The 18680-nt window shown below is 38.3% G+C and overlaps 1 protein-coding gene across 5 annotated transcripts in view; it reads right to left on the bottom strand.

The window, feature by feature from the left end:
• Positions 1-18680, bottom strand: part of FAM13C (family with sequence similarity 13, member C) — a 120943-nt gene that overhangs the window by 5854 nt on the left and 96409 nt on the right. For 4 of the 5 annotated variants that reach the window (XM_011988336.1, XM_011988334.1, XM_011988335.1 and 1 more), the window contains 5 exons: positions 16932-17142; positions 15606-15744; positions 11141-11222; positions 9492-9703; positions 1331-1426 (listed from right to left, as the gene is read on the bottom strand). In XM_011988336.1, the coding sequence (XP_011843726.1) occupies positions 1331-1426; positions 9492-9703; positions 11141-11222; positions 15606-15744; positions 16932-17142 (740 nt within the window). The remainder of the gene's footprint in view (positions 1-1330; positions 1427-9491; positions 9704-11140; positions 11223-15605; positions 15745-16931; positions 17143-18680) is intronic. The other variant, XM_011988338.1, reaches the window with a different exon arrangement.

Raw genomic sequence — 18680 nt, 5'->3', positions numbered from 1 at the left:
CACGTAATGCTCAGTGCCTCTTGAGGAAACAAACAAACAAAAAATATGGGAAGGGGAACCATAAATCAATGCCATGAAAACCAGTAGGTGACCCAAATGCCTACTGAGAACTGGGATGGAAGCAACCAAGAAGAGTTCTTCCTCAGTTTCATTAAAAACCTGCAGAAGTTAATGAGCAAAAAGGCAGCAGCTATGCTGGGCTAAAACTTAACTCACCAAGTTCATCTGTGTCTTCTGGGCCAATGAAGGCACAGAGCATTAGGATATGGTCCAGTCTGGACTATACTATCAAGTGGTTCCTCCCTTTCACTCAGACTTTCTGGGCTCCAGCTTAATACTTGTGACATGAGTTAAGATGAGGTGGACTACAGACAACTTTTATCCTCCAGAAATACCCCAAGTCAGGTCCCAGTGGGGATCAACATTCAGATACAGAGGATACTCAGAAAATTGACAAGTTCAGTGGAGAGCTATTGGAAAGCCAAAGCAAAGTGGGGTTACTCCTCAACCTGTTCTGATAATTCTTATCACAACTAGAAGATTCTCTTGCAAGAAATATAAGAACTCTACTACATTTTAAATTATGCTTCCATAATGGGAAAATTCCAAAGACTGAATTATTATTCTCTTAATGTCTTTAAAAATATGGAAGTATAATCCATCTCAAAAAATGTGGAAGTATAATGTACTCAAGCATACTTAAATTTATATTTGTTAATATTTATTCTTTTTTATATTGGTATCTTGAACAAGTAACTGTTTTGATATTGATGGAGTAGGATTTGTGATGCTTTTCTAGTTCTGTATTCCCATAAATCATTCTTTACTAAAAGTAGTCTAACTCAATTTCAGTACTTATATTTTCTATTGAAATAAATCTTTTCATATCTTGTATAGTATGGTCAAATGGTACCAAAAACAAATGTTGCATTATATCAAGAATATATTGTTAATTTTCTGATTAAAGGAAAAAATTAACCAACACACAGAACAGAAAGGCTCTGTTTTGTCTAGCTGTGTTACAAATTAGAAAATGCCAAACTGAAATCTATCAATTTCTTTTCACCCAAGCTAATGAAAGCAAATGTTAAAATTGGCTCTAGACATACAAGTACTATATGTTCCTATTTTACAATAGTTCTAATATCAGCACTGTTAAGTATAGTAATGGGGTTACAGAAGACCAATTTTTCACTTTTTGAAATGACACCTGGCCTTGATAGCAGTATATACTGCCATGAAGGGTCTTTTATAACTCTAGTACTACTATGTGACATCATGTTAACTACACATCAGTACAAAGTAACAGCATGCAAGTATCCTGACTTACAATTGTTGGAATAAGGGAAGGCGTTGACAAGATTTGCTTGATAATTCTGTATCGGTCATAAAGCGGCTTTATGAGGTTCTTGTCTTGCTTAGTTACCTGAGAAACATGAAATTATTATTCTTCTCTCAGACAAGAATGAAAACATCAATATTTTTAGCAGACAAAAAGCCTCAAAGTAAAGGATTATAATACTATAATGCAACAGTTATCATGAAAAGGAAAGTCATTTATTTATTTATTTATTTATTTATTTATTTATTTATTTAGAGACAGAGTCTCACTCTGTCAGCCAGGCAGAGTGCAATGGCATGATCCCGGCTCACTGCGACCTCCAAGCAATTCTCTTGCCTCAGCCACCCAAGTAACTGGGACTACAGGCATGCACCACCATGCCTGGCTAATTATTTTGTATTTTTAGTAGATACAGGGTTTCACCATGTTGGCCAGGTTGGTCTCAAACTCCTGACCTCAAGTGATCGGCCTGCCTCGGCCTCCAATTATAGGTGTGAGCCACTGTGCCTAGCCAGAAAGTCATTTACAAGATACTATATGTAGCACATGCCAGTTTTTTCTTGGAAAAGTTTCTTAAAGCATACGTCCAAGTTTAGGAATGTGATTTTTGGAGGAGTCTGAAATGCGTAAGTGTTAGGGAACCTCTTCCTTAATGACTTCTTCATTCTTAAAAAACCAGTCCAGACATTGATTTTTCTTCTGAAACATATATTTTATCTAGACTTTCCTGATTATATGTAGTCACAAACACCAACGTTGTACAGGTCTTCATTACTACATGCTTGTATTATATACTAGGTTATGACTAGTTGTGATATAAATGAAATTATTTTGGACAAAACATTTAACTTCTCTGAGTCCTCAAGTTCCTACCTATACAAGAAGGAGGTTGGAGTTACCAATATCCTTCCATTAAAAAAATGTATAACCTCTTGATCCACTAATATATTCTGTACCCCTCTGCTGTAAGACCCATCCCTAATCACTATTTTCAGTGGATCACATTGTGCATAAAAATTTAAATAGCTTCCTATCTATCCATCTATCTATCTGTCTATGTATCTGCCTATTTATCCAAAGTGACCAAACTCCTTTGCTTGTATTGGTTTTTTTCCTGCTTTGTATTCTGCATTAATTTTCTGCATGTCTAGTAAACATAGCTTCCTACTCTAGTCCAGTGATATACACTTGGCAAGTAGTGGGAAGGGAATAGTAGAAATAACTCATGGAATAATCACCCAGGCATCTTTTATCAAAGTACACACACCCAAGCATGCCAGATAGATCTGCCATCCAGATCGGTCTCCCTTGAAAGAAAAGAAAATGTCTCAAACATGTGTTACACTTCCCAGTTATCCTCATGCTCACAACTCCCATCCCAATTGCAAACCATTCTGGCCCGTATTGATCTACCTTTTCTCTCAACTTCTTATCTCATTATCTGAGTCTTAACTGTTTTCTTTGTTTCAGTATTGTCTGCCCAAATAAATGATTCTTGAGGAGAGAGATCGTATCACATACTTCTTTAAATTCTCACAGTACCCAACACATTCCCATTCCTACTACTAAGCTATCAACACAGGTTTATATGAAAAAAGGACTCTAATTTTTAGCAATCTTCTTTTAAGTCCCATATGCTGTGACCTAAGTCTTGCTTCCCTCTATAGAAGCCTGTTAAGTATTGCTTAAATAACCTCAAGATCTTTTCATTTTCTAACCCAATCATTTTTTAAACACTTTTATTCATAATACATCTTTCCATGAAAAAAAAAAAAACCCAACAAGTTCCCATCAAAATCTATTTCATGGGATTTTAATAGATGACAGAAGGAAAAAAATCTCAGTCTGAGTTCAGAAAACATGGAAATAATGTTTTTTTAATGTAATATCTTACTGGGACTTACAATCCATGGAAAGTATTTCAGAAAATGATGCATTTAACTAGTATTGGAATCTCTCCATTGCAATTTGATTTTTGTGATTTAATATATTCTCCAGATTCTAGAAAAGCTAAATTTAATTCTAAAAGAAAAAAGTAACCAAAACACATGATAGAATGATGAATGCCATTATAGAAAAGTATCTTCCATAGATGCTGGATAAAAATTTGGGAACACATACAATGTATGCACTGCTTTTTCACTTTGATTCCATTGTCTTCCTCTTAAGATTATTATCAAAGCAATCCCTGAGGAAATGTGAGGGTTCCATACCCTCATGCATAGTAAGTACAAAACACTGTGAAACCTCTAAGTCTACAAGTGCTCATCCTCAGATAGAGGACAGGAAAGCAGATTGCCTGAGGAAGGTTAGTAGTGGGATTATGTGCCAGGAGCTGTTTTCTACTCACAGAAAAGCTATAGGCTTGCAAAGTGATCTTCATAAAGGAAACTGAATCAAGGTAAGCTCTGCAGGATACCCCAAATCTAAGGGGGCAGAAATACATTAGACTTTGCTGTTATTCTTCAGCCACTTTCTGCTAAGAATCAGATCTAATTTTCTCCTCTGAATTCAATGGCTGTCTCTTTCTGAAGTGCATCCTTCCTCCCTAATTCTATAGTTGCTGCTGGCTGTAGTATGCAAGATATATCTATTTTTTCATTTTTGTTATATGAATGAAGGAAACAAGGTTTCCTTTATGTTTTCGGTTACATGTTGAATAACCTAAAACAGCCAAAGAGAGCTATGAATGTATTGTCATAATTTAAAGATAAATAAAAGGAGATAAACTTTAAAAGATGATTATTCTTCCAGTTTCTCCATTTTTATAGTATCGGGGTAAAACTAAGAGGAGGTTGAACAAGACAGGACCATATATAGGACAAAATTTGATATGATTTGTTTATAGCTTGGCAACTTTGCCATATGAAAACTCCTGGCCCCCTATCAGTGATTATTTGAATTATCAAGGTCTGGAAATAAACTGGCTTTCCAAGAGACATAACTGCTACTGAGGGTCAGTCCAAATTAGTTTGTTTCTGGGTCCTGGTCAGAAAGTTGTTTAGGAAAAAGCTGCCATAGCTTCAGCACTTCTACCACCTTGTTTTCCTTTCCCCCATGGGACTGGTGCCATGTATTCCTGCACAGTAAGCCATAGAAATTTATAAAGTTATTACAATTATCCCCATAAATGAGATCTATCTTAAGGAGAGAAGTAAAACTGACATTCTCTTCTCTGGACAGTGAGCAATAGAAATCATGCTTCTTAGCTTTAGGGACTCAAGTCCTGCCAAGATTTTCCTGTCTAAGTATCCCCATCGCCTTATTGAGGGAGGCACTATATGTAAGCAAGTCTGACTGTTTAAATTAAACAATCAAACAAGATGGAAAGTCAGTACTGGATATTATCATAGAAAGCAATTGCTAAAGAGAATGTTTTGGTCAATTTAGATGTCCAAGCCGGGAACTGAAGGTTAATATTTGTCTTGAAACCAGAGGACATGAGTTCAGATAACCAGCTTCAAAACTTATAAACTGTTTTTAACATTACAAAGATGTAATATTTGAACCTCAGTTTCCTCATATGCATAATGATGATCACTTTTAATAAGTTTTATATGTAAATGTTTCTGCATTAATAACACACATACCAAATGTTATTTGAGCTATCAAACTAGTTGACTTGATGTTAATGTCAATGCTATCCATTAATAAAAAAGAATATCACAGTGCTATTGAATAATTTTTTTAAAAATAAAAGAGAATGATAAGCTATGTCTTGATATAAAAAGCTATCCAGAATATACAAAGTAAAAAGGATGCATAATTCTATAGACTGCTCCCTTTTGTCTAACAGAGGCAAGTTAAGATATATATTGGGGCCAGGCATGGTAGCTCACTTCTGTAATCCCAGCACTTTGGGAGGCTGAGGTGGGAGCATGCCTTAAGACCAAGAATTTTAGACCAGCCTGGGCAAAAGTGAGAGCTCATCTCTACAAAAAATTAAAATAATCAACCAGGCATGGTGTTGCACACCTGTAGTCCCAGCTACATGAGAGGCCAAGGTGGGAAGATCACTTGAGCTCTGGAGTTTATGGCTGCAGTGAGCTATGGTTGTGCCACTGTACTCCAGCCTGAATGATAAAATGACACTCTGTCTCTATTAAAAAAAAAAAAGGAATGTATATTGATAATGTCTTGTATATGTTTTACATAGAAACTCCAAAAAAGACACACAAGACATTAATAACAATAGTTACCTGTTGGGGGTGGGAGATCTTAGAGCTGGAGATGGCAGTTTGTTTTGGAAGTAGTCTTTTTACCATTTTCTGTTATGTATTTTCTTTTTGAACTATGTGAGAAAGTATTACCTATTCAATAAATTATTTTTTTAAAAAAGAAGGATAAATAGGAAAGCAGAAAGTTTGATGGGATCATCCTTTTCATGCCCTTTAAGTCTACTGTCCTTCCAACTAACAACAAGCTGCTAATAAGTTATTAATTTTGTATTGATTTTTTCAAGATAAAATGTATACTTTCTAAAAATCTGCTTTCATCCTCAGAGATGCTACAGTTGATGAGAGGCCAGAAGAAGTAACTGCCATTACTCATCCCCTTGGTAATTTGAGCTGTGCACCTGACACCACCTACAGTTCTTACAAAGGTCAATATTGATATATATGCCAGCACCAGTTCAGTATTTCCAAAAGAAAAGGACATAAAAGACATAAATAGGCACTACAGTTCAGCTCAGGGGATGACTCATTCATTTCCAGTGTACAGCCATGCCCTGTAACCCAGAAGTGATTATCTCTAAAAATCATCCACAGATAAAACAAGAAGAAAATTACTCACTGGCAGTATCTGAACCAACAAGGCAATGCTATAGGATTTACCAGCCTTAGTATGGTCTGTGACTAAATGCCAAATGCAGAAATTATGGAAAGAGTCATAATAAAGTCTCTCTAGAAAAGATGTCATTCTTTATCTTGAAATTTTAATATTTAATGCATTTTCAGCAATAAGGCAAGGACCTCAGATGAAAGTCATATGTCTCTTTGAGTTTAAAGAAACAGGACCTAATGAGATGACCTGAAATGCTACTGAGCTCATTGAGGAGTTAGAAATAACACTAGCTGCTATGGGAATACAAAGTTTTCTCTTTGGTTATGCTGTAGCCTCTGGATTCACACTGAGTATAGTGACTGACTAGCCTACTACATGGTTTACTATATTTAGCTTTCTCAGTACCAATACTCAGCTTTATGTATTTACATTTTCTATTACAGATGCTCTCTGTTTAAAGGGTCTAACTTTAGCCTACGGAAGAGCTATATCATAGGTATATTTGAGGGGGCTTCTGACACTTATTAAATCAATAGATCATTAAAAATAATAGAAATGATTGGCATTTATACTAGGTGACATCCATGCATGAGGAGATTTTTCTCTGATCTTCCGACTCTCATTTGCGTATGTCTATTTGATTTACATGTCTCAGTAAGATGACCAACCATCCCAGTTTGTCCAGGACTGAGGCATGTCCCAGGACACGGGATTTTCAGTGCTAAAAGCAAAAAAGTCTTGGGCAAACTGGGACGATTGGTCACCCTATTCCTGAAAGATATTAAATGTAAAATATCCCAAACTAATCATTTATGTTATATTTTTATCTACAACCCCAGTGTGCTCTTCTAGTTTTCTCTGTATCAGTAAACGCTTTTCTGTGAGTAGAAAACAGCTCCTGGCACATAATTCCACTACCAACCTTCCTCAGGCAATCTGCTTTCCTGTCCTCCATCTGAGGATGAGCACTTGTAGACTTAGAGGTTTCACAGTGTTTTGTACTTACTAAGCATGCATCATCCCAGATTCTTCTTTGCCTTCATTTCCTCCAATCTAATGCTTCAACATGTCCTTTTGATTCTACCTTCAAAATATACTTTGATTGTATCCACTTCTTTCCCTCTCCAAGGCCACCATGCTAATCCAAGCCACCCATTCCATCTACCCTTTTCATTCTTTTCCCTGTGATGTATCCTCCACTTAGCAAGCAGACAGATCTATTAAATGTAATCATGTCATGTCACTTTTCTGCTCTCAACCATTCAACAACTTCCCAATACTTCCCACAGTTTTAAAGGTTCTGTGTGATGGGTTCTAATCTGTCTTTCTAACTTGATGTCATGCCATCCTGTTCTCCAACCCTCAACCCCGAGAATTCAAAGTGAACAACAAGGTCTTCCTTTCATCACGGCCTTCATACCTGCAATTCCATCTGTTGAGCATGTTTTCTGCTGCTCCCTTTGACCTGCTGATTCTTCTTTAAATGTCACCTCTTGGCCTTCCTAATCGCTTTATCTAAAGTAGAAACTATACCCATTATTTTCTATCATATCACCTGTTAAATATCCTGCATAGTACTTATCAACATTTTTAATGATTTCTTTTTATTGAGTTGTTTATATCTTGTTGTATCCCCACTCCCAGGACAACATGAACTACATGAGGGCATTGACCCCCCCATGACTTCTATATATTTTTTATATCTAGCATCTATTCTACTTCAAAACACATAGTTGGCATTTACATCTTTTTGCAAATGAACTATTGTCCACCAGTCAGTAGGTTTCTCACTTATTGTCACGATAATTATATAAGTAGGTATTACCTGTATTTTACAGATGAGGAAATTGAATCTCAGAGAATCAGTTCACTTGCCAAGTGCCCATGGTTAGAAAGTGGCTGGTTCAAGTGCTGAGTCCTGTTCTAAGTCTACTATATCAATCCCATCTCTCCTCTTACTACCCTTGTTAATTGAGTAGAACATAGATTTAGACATTGACCAAGATGCTTTAATAGATACGGTCAAAGTGGAAAGACCTTCAGAAGCACTGAAGGATGGAAAACCACAGATGTACCTGAGAGTTTCTGTATATATATGCAAAAGTTACCCACTAACTATCACAGAAGTAGAATCTTGGTGGGCTCAGGGATAGGATGGCTGAGTGGATGAAAACCTTCTCTTCACTCCTCACAACATGTATTTGTTGTTGTTGTTTTAAGACTAAAGGTATTTCATAAAGAAAGATGTGGTCACAGGTCCATTTCTACTTGTAGATCACAAGTCCTTATGTAAATGACTAATCCAGGGGCATATTTTGAGCCTTTTGAGATTTGGATATGTTGTCACTTTATGATTAATACCAGGTAATACACAATAGAACAGGGAAAGGCAGCATTCTCCTCAAGAAGACTTCATTTGAAAATTAAATATGCTAGTTTGTTCATTCATCTGCTCATTTTTCCATTCACTCAGCAAACATTTATTCAATACCTACTATGTACAGAAAAGGAGGGGTCATGACCTATAAATAGTACTTCCATGTAAGAAGTTCAAGATGTAGTACAAGAAACAGTAAATGGCCTACAAGATAGAGCTGTGATAGGTTAGTTACATCTCTTATTCGAGAACTGAAAGTCAATCACACCAGTCTTAGAGTTGAGACAGGGGACTACAAGAAAGCTTCCCTGGCATAATTGAAATGGAAGCATAGATATGCACGACAAGGAGAGATTAACCAGGTAAATACTAATCAGTCTTTTCTTCTTTGTAAAATATAATAAATCTTTTCTTTGAACTCCACGCTCATATATTCAAATGCCTGACAACTCTATCTAGATGCCTCACAGAGACTTCAAAACTAAGATATCCAAAGCTGAAGACTTGTATTTCAACTTAACACTCCTAAGAAATCCTACCTCTCTATTCTTATTATATAAACACCAAACAATTTTTCTTACTATTTATAGATCATCCCTGCTTTATTATTTTTAACAAGACATGAAGAAAGGGGCTGTAACTGGAGTCCTTTCCTTTCAGGCAATATGCTTATTTCTTAGTCTTGGGTTCATTTGCTAATTTTGGGGTGCAGAGAGTTGGAGAGAAAGGGATATGATATACCCTGGTGTCCTTGCCATTTACTTCCTATCAATACACAACACTATAACCTCCAGAATGGTGGCTTAGCCTGGCATCATGTGGCACTACTGCTCATGGCCAGTAACCTATCAGGAACTCATCTGAAATTCTGGAGCCAGGCTAATAAAAATGTTTATGTAATGACAAAGTGCTCTGATAAATTGGATGATCTCACCAGCACTGTGTGAACTATAGAGGCCCTCTATATAACAAGACATGGTGATGTACCTTAGAATCCTCCTGGGGAGGAAGTTGCTCTCTTTTCTCCTTCAGGCATGTCAAAACAGCATCTGGAGTCTCTTCTCCAGAGGAGCTTGGCTCCAGGCCCGCAGCTTCCGGCTTCCCATTTTCTCTGGGGACTGTGGGTTGCTCACAGGACAGGTTTCTAGGTTGACCTTTAGGAGCACTCCCTTGTTCTTCTGACAGCTTTAGCTTTAGTTCTAAGAGAAATGCTGTGAGTTATCATAAGCAAAGAGAACCCACTAGCCCTAATAAGAACAGAGAGCCTTTCAGGAATTCCTTCCCCTGATGCCAAGTCTGTAGAAATGAACACTAATGATGGCTTTCCACAGGGCAATGGCAACCCTTATAAGCAGAGCCACTAGCATAGGCTCCCAATCAGGTGTGAAAACAGGGCACTAGAGGCTAGGATCTCATGGAGGTGGAGGATATATATGGCAGTAGCACAGTGGTTTAGATTTCAGAGGAGGAAGAGTTTGCAGGAAAATCAGTGGCACCTGGCCCCACCTGCCATGTACTGTAGCACCTGAAATTCCACACCCAAAGATTTATGTACTCATATTTTGAAGTTGTGGGTTCATCAAGAGCCCCTGTGGAAATGCAAGTAATTCTGCAAGACATTATACATGTAGACACCCAAGGAAATACAGGAGGGAGTGGGAAAGGGTAGATGGGAATGTCAGCCCCAACTTGACAGATTTTGCTATTTTTTCTTATAGTAGCTTTTAAGATCCAGGAATTATTACAATATGGCTTTATATAAACCTAGATAATTTAAAATAAAAAAGCCCCCTGAGACTTATCAAGGAATTACATTTTAGAGTATGCAAGGGTACTGGTTGTTTGAATGAGGCATTTATATTTATTTCTCAATTACATAGCTCATTTTCTTTGTTTGATGTTTGTTTCCTAGTTAGACTTTGTCTTGATGTTAAAACATTACATATTGTATAAACTTGCCACAAATTTACAGTTTAATACCACTGAATTAATATTCCCTTCTAGTTCTTTTTAGTCACTCTCCTTCCAGAAATTTGGAAAAACTCCCATGTCTCTAAGTATTAAAGTTAGTGTGGAGAGAGGAAGAAAATAATTTTTTATTGGTAAATAACAAGTCTCTTTTAAATGGATTTTAGAGTTAATACTCTCACCACCATCTCCAGAGAAAGACAGAAAAAGGGCACTAGCCCATACGGCAGGAGAACCACATTCTACACCTGGCCCACCACCTTCCAGCTCTGTAACCCTCCCCTCTCTATGAGCATAAATGTCCTCATCCATGCACTGAAGTGTGTGGAGTAAATGATTTCTCAGACCTCTTCTGTTTCTAACATCCAACAATCCCATAACCTAGGGAGGTTAGTGCTCCACATGTTAAAATGTTCCTGGCATTGAAGTGAATCATTCCACTTGGGAGTCTGGAGGTCCTCAGTTTCTTTGTAAGGAGGTTTATTACATGGGGCCAAACAATGACAGAGATACAGGATGCTTTATTTCAAAAGGGAGCTACAGTCTAAGCAGGAAACAAGGTGCAAGAGGGCACAAGTAGAAATGAATCTAAAATTCTCTGGAGCACATTATCACTAGTTTAACTGCTTCCTTTATGAGAAAATAAAAGACCTTTGACTGGCATTTACCTTTGAGCTGTTTACGACCTTTAGCCAAATCATTCATCCATTTCAGGACTTCAGGATTAGAAGTCTTGTCACCATGCGAAGGCTACCAAGGAAAGGAAAAATGGGGGTGGGAGGGAGGGAAGGAGGGAGAGGGTGGGGAAGAAAAAGAGAAAAGGAAAAACAAAATGTGTAAACACCTGAGCCATACAAAGATAGTTTAGGAATATATAAAGCTGGGAGAGAAATTCGGGTGTGAAATTTCTGATGGAGTTGCTTCTGATGAAGTTACGTCTAGAAAACAGTAAATATTCTTGACCTCCTCTACTCTTTAATCATTGCTATGGGCATTATTTCTAAATGTGCCTGGTCACTTAATATTTTTCACATAGTCCTGGCCATGCCAGTGCCCCTGCAGTCAAGCTGTCAATCACCTTGCAGGTCACCCACAGCCCATACATACCCCATTGCCAGGCCATTTTCTGTAGCACTGCAGATGATTGCACTGATACAAACCAGTACTTACTACCTTGCTTGTGGCTCACACACATGCTTATGACCATAACCCGTGGGAGAATATTGAAAAACTGGAAGATTTAGCTCTTACCAGTTATATCCTCTAAGCTAAAGAAAGGAGACCCCAGAATCTCTAAAACCTGACAGTATTCCTGAGAAGTCAGTCTGTTAGGGGGATATGCAGATTTCTAACACCTTCACTAGTGGTAGCCAAACATACTGTCCCTCTACCCCCACAGATCAGTAAAAACTGTTCTTAAACAAGTCAAGGCTACCATAGTAACTTACACGCAGGCTCAAGAAAATTAATGGTTACTTTAAATTAAGGATTTACAAGGAACTATAAAATAAGCTTAAGATGACATGATCATAAACATAATAGCCTGAAATATGTGCATTGTTAATGACCAAATCTAGGGGCTGTCATTTTTTCTTTAAGGATCCACTAAATCCATGTAACAATGGCAGGATGTTGGTGAGAAGAAGGCATAGGAAGATAGGAGATTTTTCAAACTCAAAGGAAAAAACTACTGTGTGACAGGATCATCACATGTACATGAGTCGAGGTATGCTCATTGTAAAACACAAGGCATGATTCTGTCAGTTCTAGAGTGATTTAAAAACCATACATTTTAAGATTAAAATAGAAAAGAAGATTGACAATGATTCTTTCCTGGAAGAACTTGAATAGGAAACTGGTTTCCCTGAGGGATGGCAGGGGTTTGGGGAAGGGGTGGGAGAAAAAAAAAAAAAAGCTGGTTTCAGGACCATGGACAGTGACACGTGGCCATCAATCCCCACCTCTCTAAAACCGCTTAGCCTAGTCCTGTCTATGGTTTGCTAGAATGATGCACTGTATAGTCTAGTACTTTGGTTTGGGTAGCAGTCTGGTTACATGGACAGCCAGTGTTTTACATTTGGTTTCTCAAAATCCTCAGAAAATTCTCCACTCTGATCTGAGAACACATCTTGTTGAACAATGCTTCACTGGATCTGTTCCACACAGTTATTTCTATCTTTTGAAATATGGTAAAAACAAACACACAAAAAAAAAATACTAAGGCCTTAAGCCAGTGACTGCAAAAGAAATAAGTTTTCACTATGGTGCATAGAACTTAGGAGAAATTTAAGGCTAAATTTCGGACAAAATAATTTAAAGCCTGAAATCAGTTTCTGAAATGAATTTACTTCCCTACCCTTGAAGAAGCTGTTAAAAGGGTTAAATCAAGCTCACATGGATAGCAGCTCTCAAATCACATGAAAAGTTCCCATATACAAGCTGTAGATCTTCAAGACTTAACTTCTTAAGTGAAATATTCTGATTCAAAAGGCCATAACACCCAGAAATTACATAGGTTTAGGTTTTGTTCAATGCAATTAAAATTGACCTCCTAAGTGCCATTGTATGAGATTTGTGATCTGCCAAAGATGGTTCAAAAAGACACATTAGAAACATTACTGGGAGGGTTATAAAAAGACCTCAGTTGCTGTTCTGGCTAGAACTATTCTTTGCTGTGTGATTCTGGGAAACTCACTTCCCCTTTCTGGGCCTCAGTTTCTTCAGTTGTCAGATAAGACAAAAGACTCACTGATTCTTTCCAATTCTAACATTCCCTGATTCCACTGAATGTAGACATCTGGCTGACGCAGCCTTTTCTTAGCCCAAGAGTCCAATAATCAAATGCAAAATCAGATGTAGAGATGTAGAGAATTTGGGGTACGTGTGTAAAATGGTTACAGTAAACAGAGATAGAAAGATATACGTGATACATGGGTATTAGAAAAGCACAGAGGCCCAGCAGGAGCCCAGATTCAAAAATTAGCAGTGGGTGCTATGAATTCCACAGTCAGACTGCCAGGAAGGGGAGCCTGACATACAGCAACAGTTAAAGCCCATTGACATGTCAAACCTCTAAGCACAGCCTCGCCCTGACTGGAAGGACAGGGGTTTCCTGAGACATGTGAGGTTCTGATTATAACAAAGACTTTTATACACACTGAAGCAGCGGTGACCAAGGAGCCTCCTTCCCCTACTGCTCCCTGATCTGTCCTTCCGTAAGTGTATTTAAGTATATGTTTGTGTGTGTGTGTGTGTGTGTGTGCATGTGCATGCATGTGCATGTGTGCTTTAGCTTCAGAAAACTCTAGATAAAGGCAGGAGATGTTTCCAGGTGGAATTCTCTTCCAAAATAAGCATCCAAGATCTGTGACTGTGGGTAGAAAACTCCAGTGGAAAATTAACATGTACAGCTTTCCTTTATTTTCTGACAAGGCAGAGACTGCCATGGAGTAGCCTATTTAAATATGTAACTCATAGATTAAAAAGTTAGTGTTATCTAGGACCATTTACTCCCTTTGTACCAAACACTGTAATAAGCATTATGTATGTACTTCCTTATTTACTACTTACAAACTTAAGAAGTCGCTACCTAATACTCCATTTTACAAATGGCCAAACTGTGACTCAGAAAGATAACAAGTCCAAAATCACAGAGTCCTATAAAAGTAGCTGTGCTGGATTCAAATCCAAAATAGTGTGAATCAAGAACTGCCAGATAAGATGTGTTAACGGGTGCTGGGAATGGAGCCTCTGGTTGTTACTCTGTATTTTCCAATATGAGAATATCATAGATCCAATAACACCCCAGCAGCAAACAGGTGAAATCAGCTTCTCTCAGGATATCTGGAGCTTTTAAAATGCAGACACTTAAAATTTTTACTTATATTCTATTGTAAAACCTACTCATCTGTAATCCACTGACCCAAGTTGTGACTTGATAGAACACAACTATCTTAGGCAAGTCATTTCCATCAGGTGTCAGTTTCATTGTCTGTAAAATAAAATCCTGGACTAATGATGTGTTGAGCTCCCTTCTGCTCTATAAAAGACAATAAATAGCTGTGACTGCCTGACTCTGGGGAAGATAATCTTCAACATCCTAACTAAGGTTGCCTTGAAAGCCAATCTGATTTTCCCCCCATTTCTACAAAGCTAAAATCTGCTCCTTAAAACTCCTCCTTCAGTGAATTTGAGGCCACTGTGGGAAACAAGACAGGAAGAATGGAAGAGTGAAATATTACCCTCTCACCTCCCTCCCCAGAACTTACTCTATACTCACAAGAACTTTCCAATGGCCTCTGTACCAAGTGTTTAGTGAACATTTAAATATTTCAAGATGTATGAGAGATTATTCCCTGTTCTCTTTTATTCTAATAACAAGCTGTTCTGGGCTCTCTGCCAAAGACCCAATGTCTTTGTCCAATTCTCCGTGGATATGATTTTCTCTATGCCATGGTCACCACTGGAGAAAATAAAAGCAACACTGACCATCAAGACACTTACCTATGACCCTATTGTTTCTTACATAAGAAGAAAGGAGGCTGATATTTGCTGCACTGCAGTACTAGCATGAAAACTAGTGTCTCTCTGATGGGGAAAGGATGGCTTAGGGTTGGTTCTTATGAGTGGCCTGAACAGATGTCATTTGAGAGGTCCTCATTCACCAACGAGGAAATACTTTAATGTCAAAGAAACCATCTCTACCTCATTCTGTTCCAAAATTGGAGATTCCTCCCTTGGGTCTTTAATAAGTTCTTATCAAAATGCAATTGAGAAAAAGTAAAAAAAAAAAAAAAAAAAAAAAAAAAAAAAAAAAAAAAAAAAAAAACCACACCATATTTCAAAAGCCTTCCAAATTTTGTTCCTCAGAAAAAAAGGCAAGATCAATAATCAAATAAGATTGGAAATAATAGTTGTAATCCATGACTAGAAAATATCCTAGCAGAGATCAAGTGACAGCAGGTGAGAACAAGATAGATAGAAGATGAAGACTCTATGATAGGTCCAGGTTGGCCCATGGGAACACAACTGTCCCCTGGCAAAGAAGGGTACCCAGAAAGGAAGGACAGAGGCTGAGGAGAATCCACACACCTCTGACCAGTCCGCTCCTATGTCAAACCCCAGAGTCCTTACCCGGTATTTCTTTTCTTGTTCAAATTTTTCTTCAAATTTCCGAATTTTCCGCTTGAGGCTCTGGATGTGCTTGGTGAGCTGGGTGATGGTCTGTGGCTCCTTGCCATCTCCACAGCTGCAGCGTGAAGAACTCCGCGGCCTGCAGTGATTACAGGGAGGAAGAAGTATCAAAAACAGTGGGCTTCCAGTAAACAGTTCTGTTGATCTACAAACCAAAATTCCTGGATTGTCAGAGAAATCCAGAGGGAAGTTCATTATTTGATGAGGCCACCATGGTAACATCTGCTCATTAATGGAGACTCCCTATCACAAAACTCTGTTATGGGGTGGACGTTGTCTGGGACTTTAGTGTAAAATGTCAAAATATTAGTCCAGGAAATGCATTTTGTAAAGCTTAGAGGAGGCCAATTTAAGACTCGAAAGAGACCGCACTGTTGAGGTCCTGTCCTCAATAAGTTGCACACGCCACACCTGCCAACGTTTTCAAGGAAGATTTAGATGAGTGGTTAACTTTTCTTGACATAACAGGACTTTTCTTAATATGATGAAAGGATGTGCCCCTTCTCCAGAAATTGCATACACCCCCTCACATAACACATACTTTACATGCAATATCAATAATTCACTAACTCTTTCAGGTCCATCGATAGATAGTTCATGGACCCAGGGTTAGATAAAATCAAGAAAAAATGGCATGAGTTCTGAGGGAGAAACCAGGGATTCTCCAGGCATAATTTTAGCCAGAGGATTCTTAATCTTAACTGTATATCAAAATTATTTGTGGAACTTAAACATAAATAACACACAGTTCCTCAATCTCAAATGCAAATTCCAAGTGGAATGTGTAGGGGGCAGGCATCTGATTACACACACACACATTATTTGGACAAGGGTAGCTATTGTAAGCTACCACTTTTCTAGAATCTAAGAAGAAATGTAGATGGACATCTCCAAAGTGTTCTCACAACTCATCCATGGATGCTACCACTGGACATGGAAAGAATATTGAGTTCATCAAGAATGATATGTCTGATATGTGCATGTACATATACTTATTTAAGATTCTGTTCATTTCACCAAAAATGTTCAAACATGTGAGCCCCTGGGCTATCCTGTCTCTCATGACCATTTCTTCCTGAGGTATAAGGCCTGCAATGGCATCCCCAACTAGCAAGTACACTGATTTTTTGTCATTTATTGTTCCAGTCGCGCAGTTGTGTTAGCCAGGCACATTTGTGCTATTTCAGTCATACTTCACTGTAGTTTATAAATGTGATATTTGAAAAACTGTACGAAACGAAGACAATAACAAAACAGTTTTCTTACATCATAAACTGCTGAGTGCTGGGTGGAGATGGGGCTGACTCGGGGTCTAAGTTGAATCTCTGACTTTGGCTGAAGATGGAGCATCGTGGTGACAGCAGTGGGTTGTCACCGTCGGTGATGTGATAGAGCAGCCTGCTGGTCCCCACAGACTGGAGGTCTTCTGGTGCACTGTCGGCCTCATTCTGCCCATCTTTATGGACTGGTGATGGGTCTGGGCAAATGAGACAAATCATCAAGACTTAGAAGTGACAGAGGGCTTGAGACTGTCATGTTCCTAAATAAAGATCATATGCATTCATTATAATGGCTTGCCTCTTTGTCATTTCTTCCTTCTGGGGATATGAAAAGCTTTCAAAATATTGTCATGTTTATTCTCACAGAACCTGGACGGAAAATATTACAAAGCTGTTAACAAAACAAATAAAACAAGTAAGTTTGGTATGAGTTAGACAATCAACACAATCCCAAACCACAAAACAATCCTCTTTTTATTTCACATTATTTGCATAAGTCAGAGGGTATATTACAAAGTGTTAGAGCAATAAAATGAAAACAATAAAATGGAGCTGGAGCAGAAGATTATTGATTATCAGGAAGAAAAGGAATAACAACCAGTGAAGGAAGGGAGAGAATGGAGTAGGAGGAAGAAAGAGAAAAGAAAAACAAGAGGAAGAGAGGGGAGAGGAGTCCCCAGAAAGAAAATTATTCAGCAGTCATCAAAAATGATGGAGAACTCTGCTTATCAACAAGGAATGATGTTCAGAATATGCTAAATGGGAACCACAAGTTTTAAAACAAAACATCCCATTTTATATAAACACACACGTTTATATGTACAAATAGATGCACTAAAAGATCAAAGGTTACGTAGCAACTGCAAAGCATGGTAGAATCAGGAATAATTCTATTTTTTTCTCTAAAACTTTATGTACCATTTTATTGCAGGAAAAACAAAAAACATACACAAAACCTGCTCCAAATCCTCTCCCCAGCTAGCCATCCCTGTCCCTGAATTCTCACTAGAACCAATCCCCTTTTAAGTTAGTTCCCCACCTTGCGGTCAGTCCAGAAGGTAGGTACCCCTCTGCTACGGAAGTAAGGGCAGGGGACTGAGGCGCAGCAGCAGGGCATCAGATCATTAGGAAACTGAGTCAGGGAGCCAGAAGAAGGAGCTCTGCACCCTGGACTCTGTACAGAGTTATTCAAGAAGCAGCCCAGTCTCCTTCTCAAGTTTTCTCAACAGGTAAGTCAGGACCAGCCAAGGCTTTCTCTTACTACTTCTTCTCTAACAAAAGTGGAAAACAAAAGATTTTCTGGATGAATAAGCAGAATCAGAAAACACTGATGATCTGCTTGTCCAAAATAAACACTTATCACAATTTGGTACCAGATGAATCTTAATCAGATTTAGAGTGAGTCCTTATTCTCTAGAATAAGTGACTCCTTATTCTCTAGAATTGTATTTCAAGATTGAAATGCAATCTGCTTTGTGTAACATCAAAGGTCTGATTAGGTCCTCTTGTGTTTTCAGTTGGCTTCTCCCCTGGTGGACTGTAGACTGGAGGGTGGATAACGCCTCCTATTTTGCCTTTGAGGCTCACTGACAGCACTGTCAGTGGCTGAGGCTAGTCAGAAATTGATGTGATGACAAAAGAGTTGGAGGGAGGCGAATGGCAGTGCCTCCAGCCCAAGGCAAGGTGTAGTGGTATGACTGACACACATCACTACAGGCAACACCCTTGCCATGAA

The sequence above is a fragment of the Mandrillus leucophaeus genome, unplaced genomic scaffold, assembly GCF_000951045.1.
Source record: "Mandrillus leucophaeus isolate KB7577 unplaced genomic scaffold, Mleu.le_1.0 Scaffold327, whole genome shotgun sequence".
Taxonomy (NCBI): domain Eukaryota; kingdom Metazoa; phylum Chordata; class Mammalia; order Primates; family Cercopithecidae; genus Mandrillus; species Mandrillus leucophaeus.
Note: the sequence above shows the minus strand (reverse complement) of the source record. Positions and strands in the feature narration are given on the sequence as shown.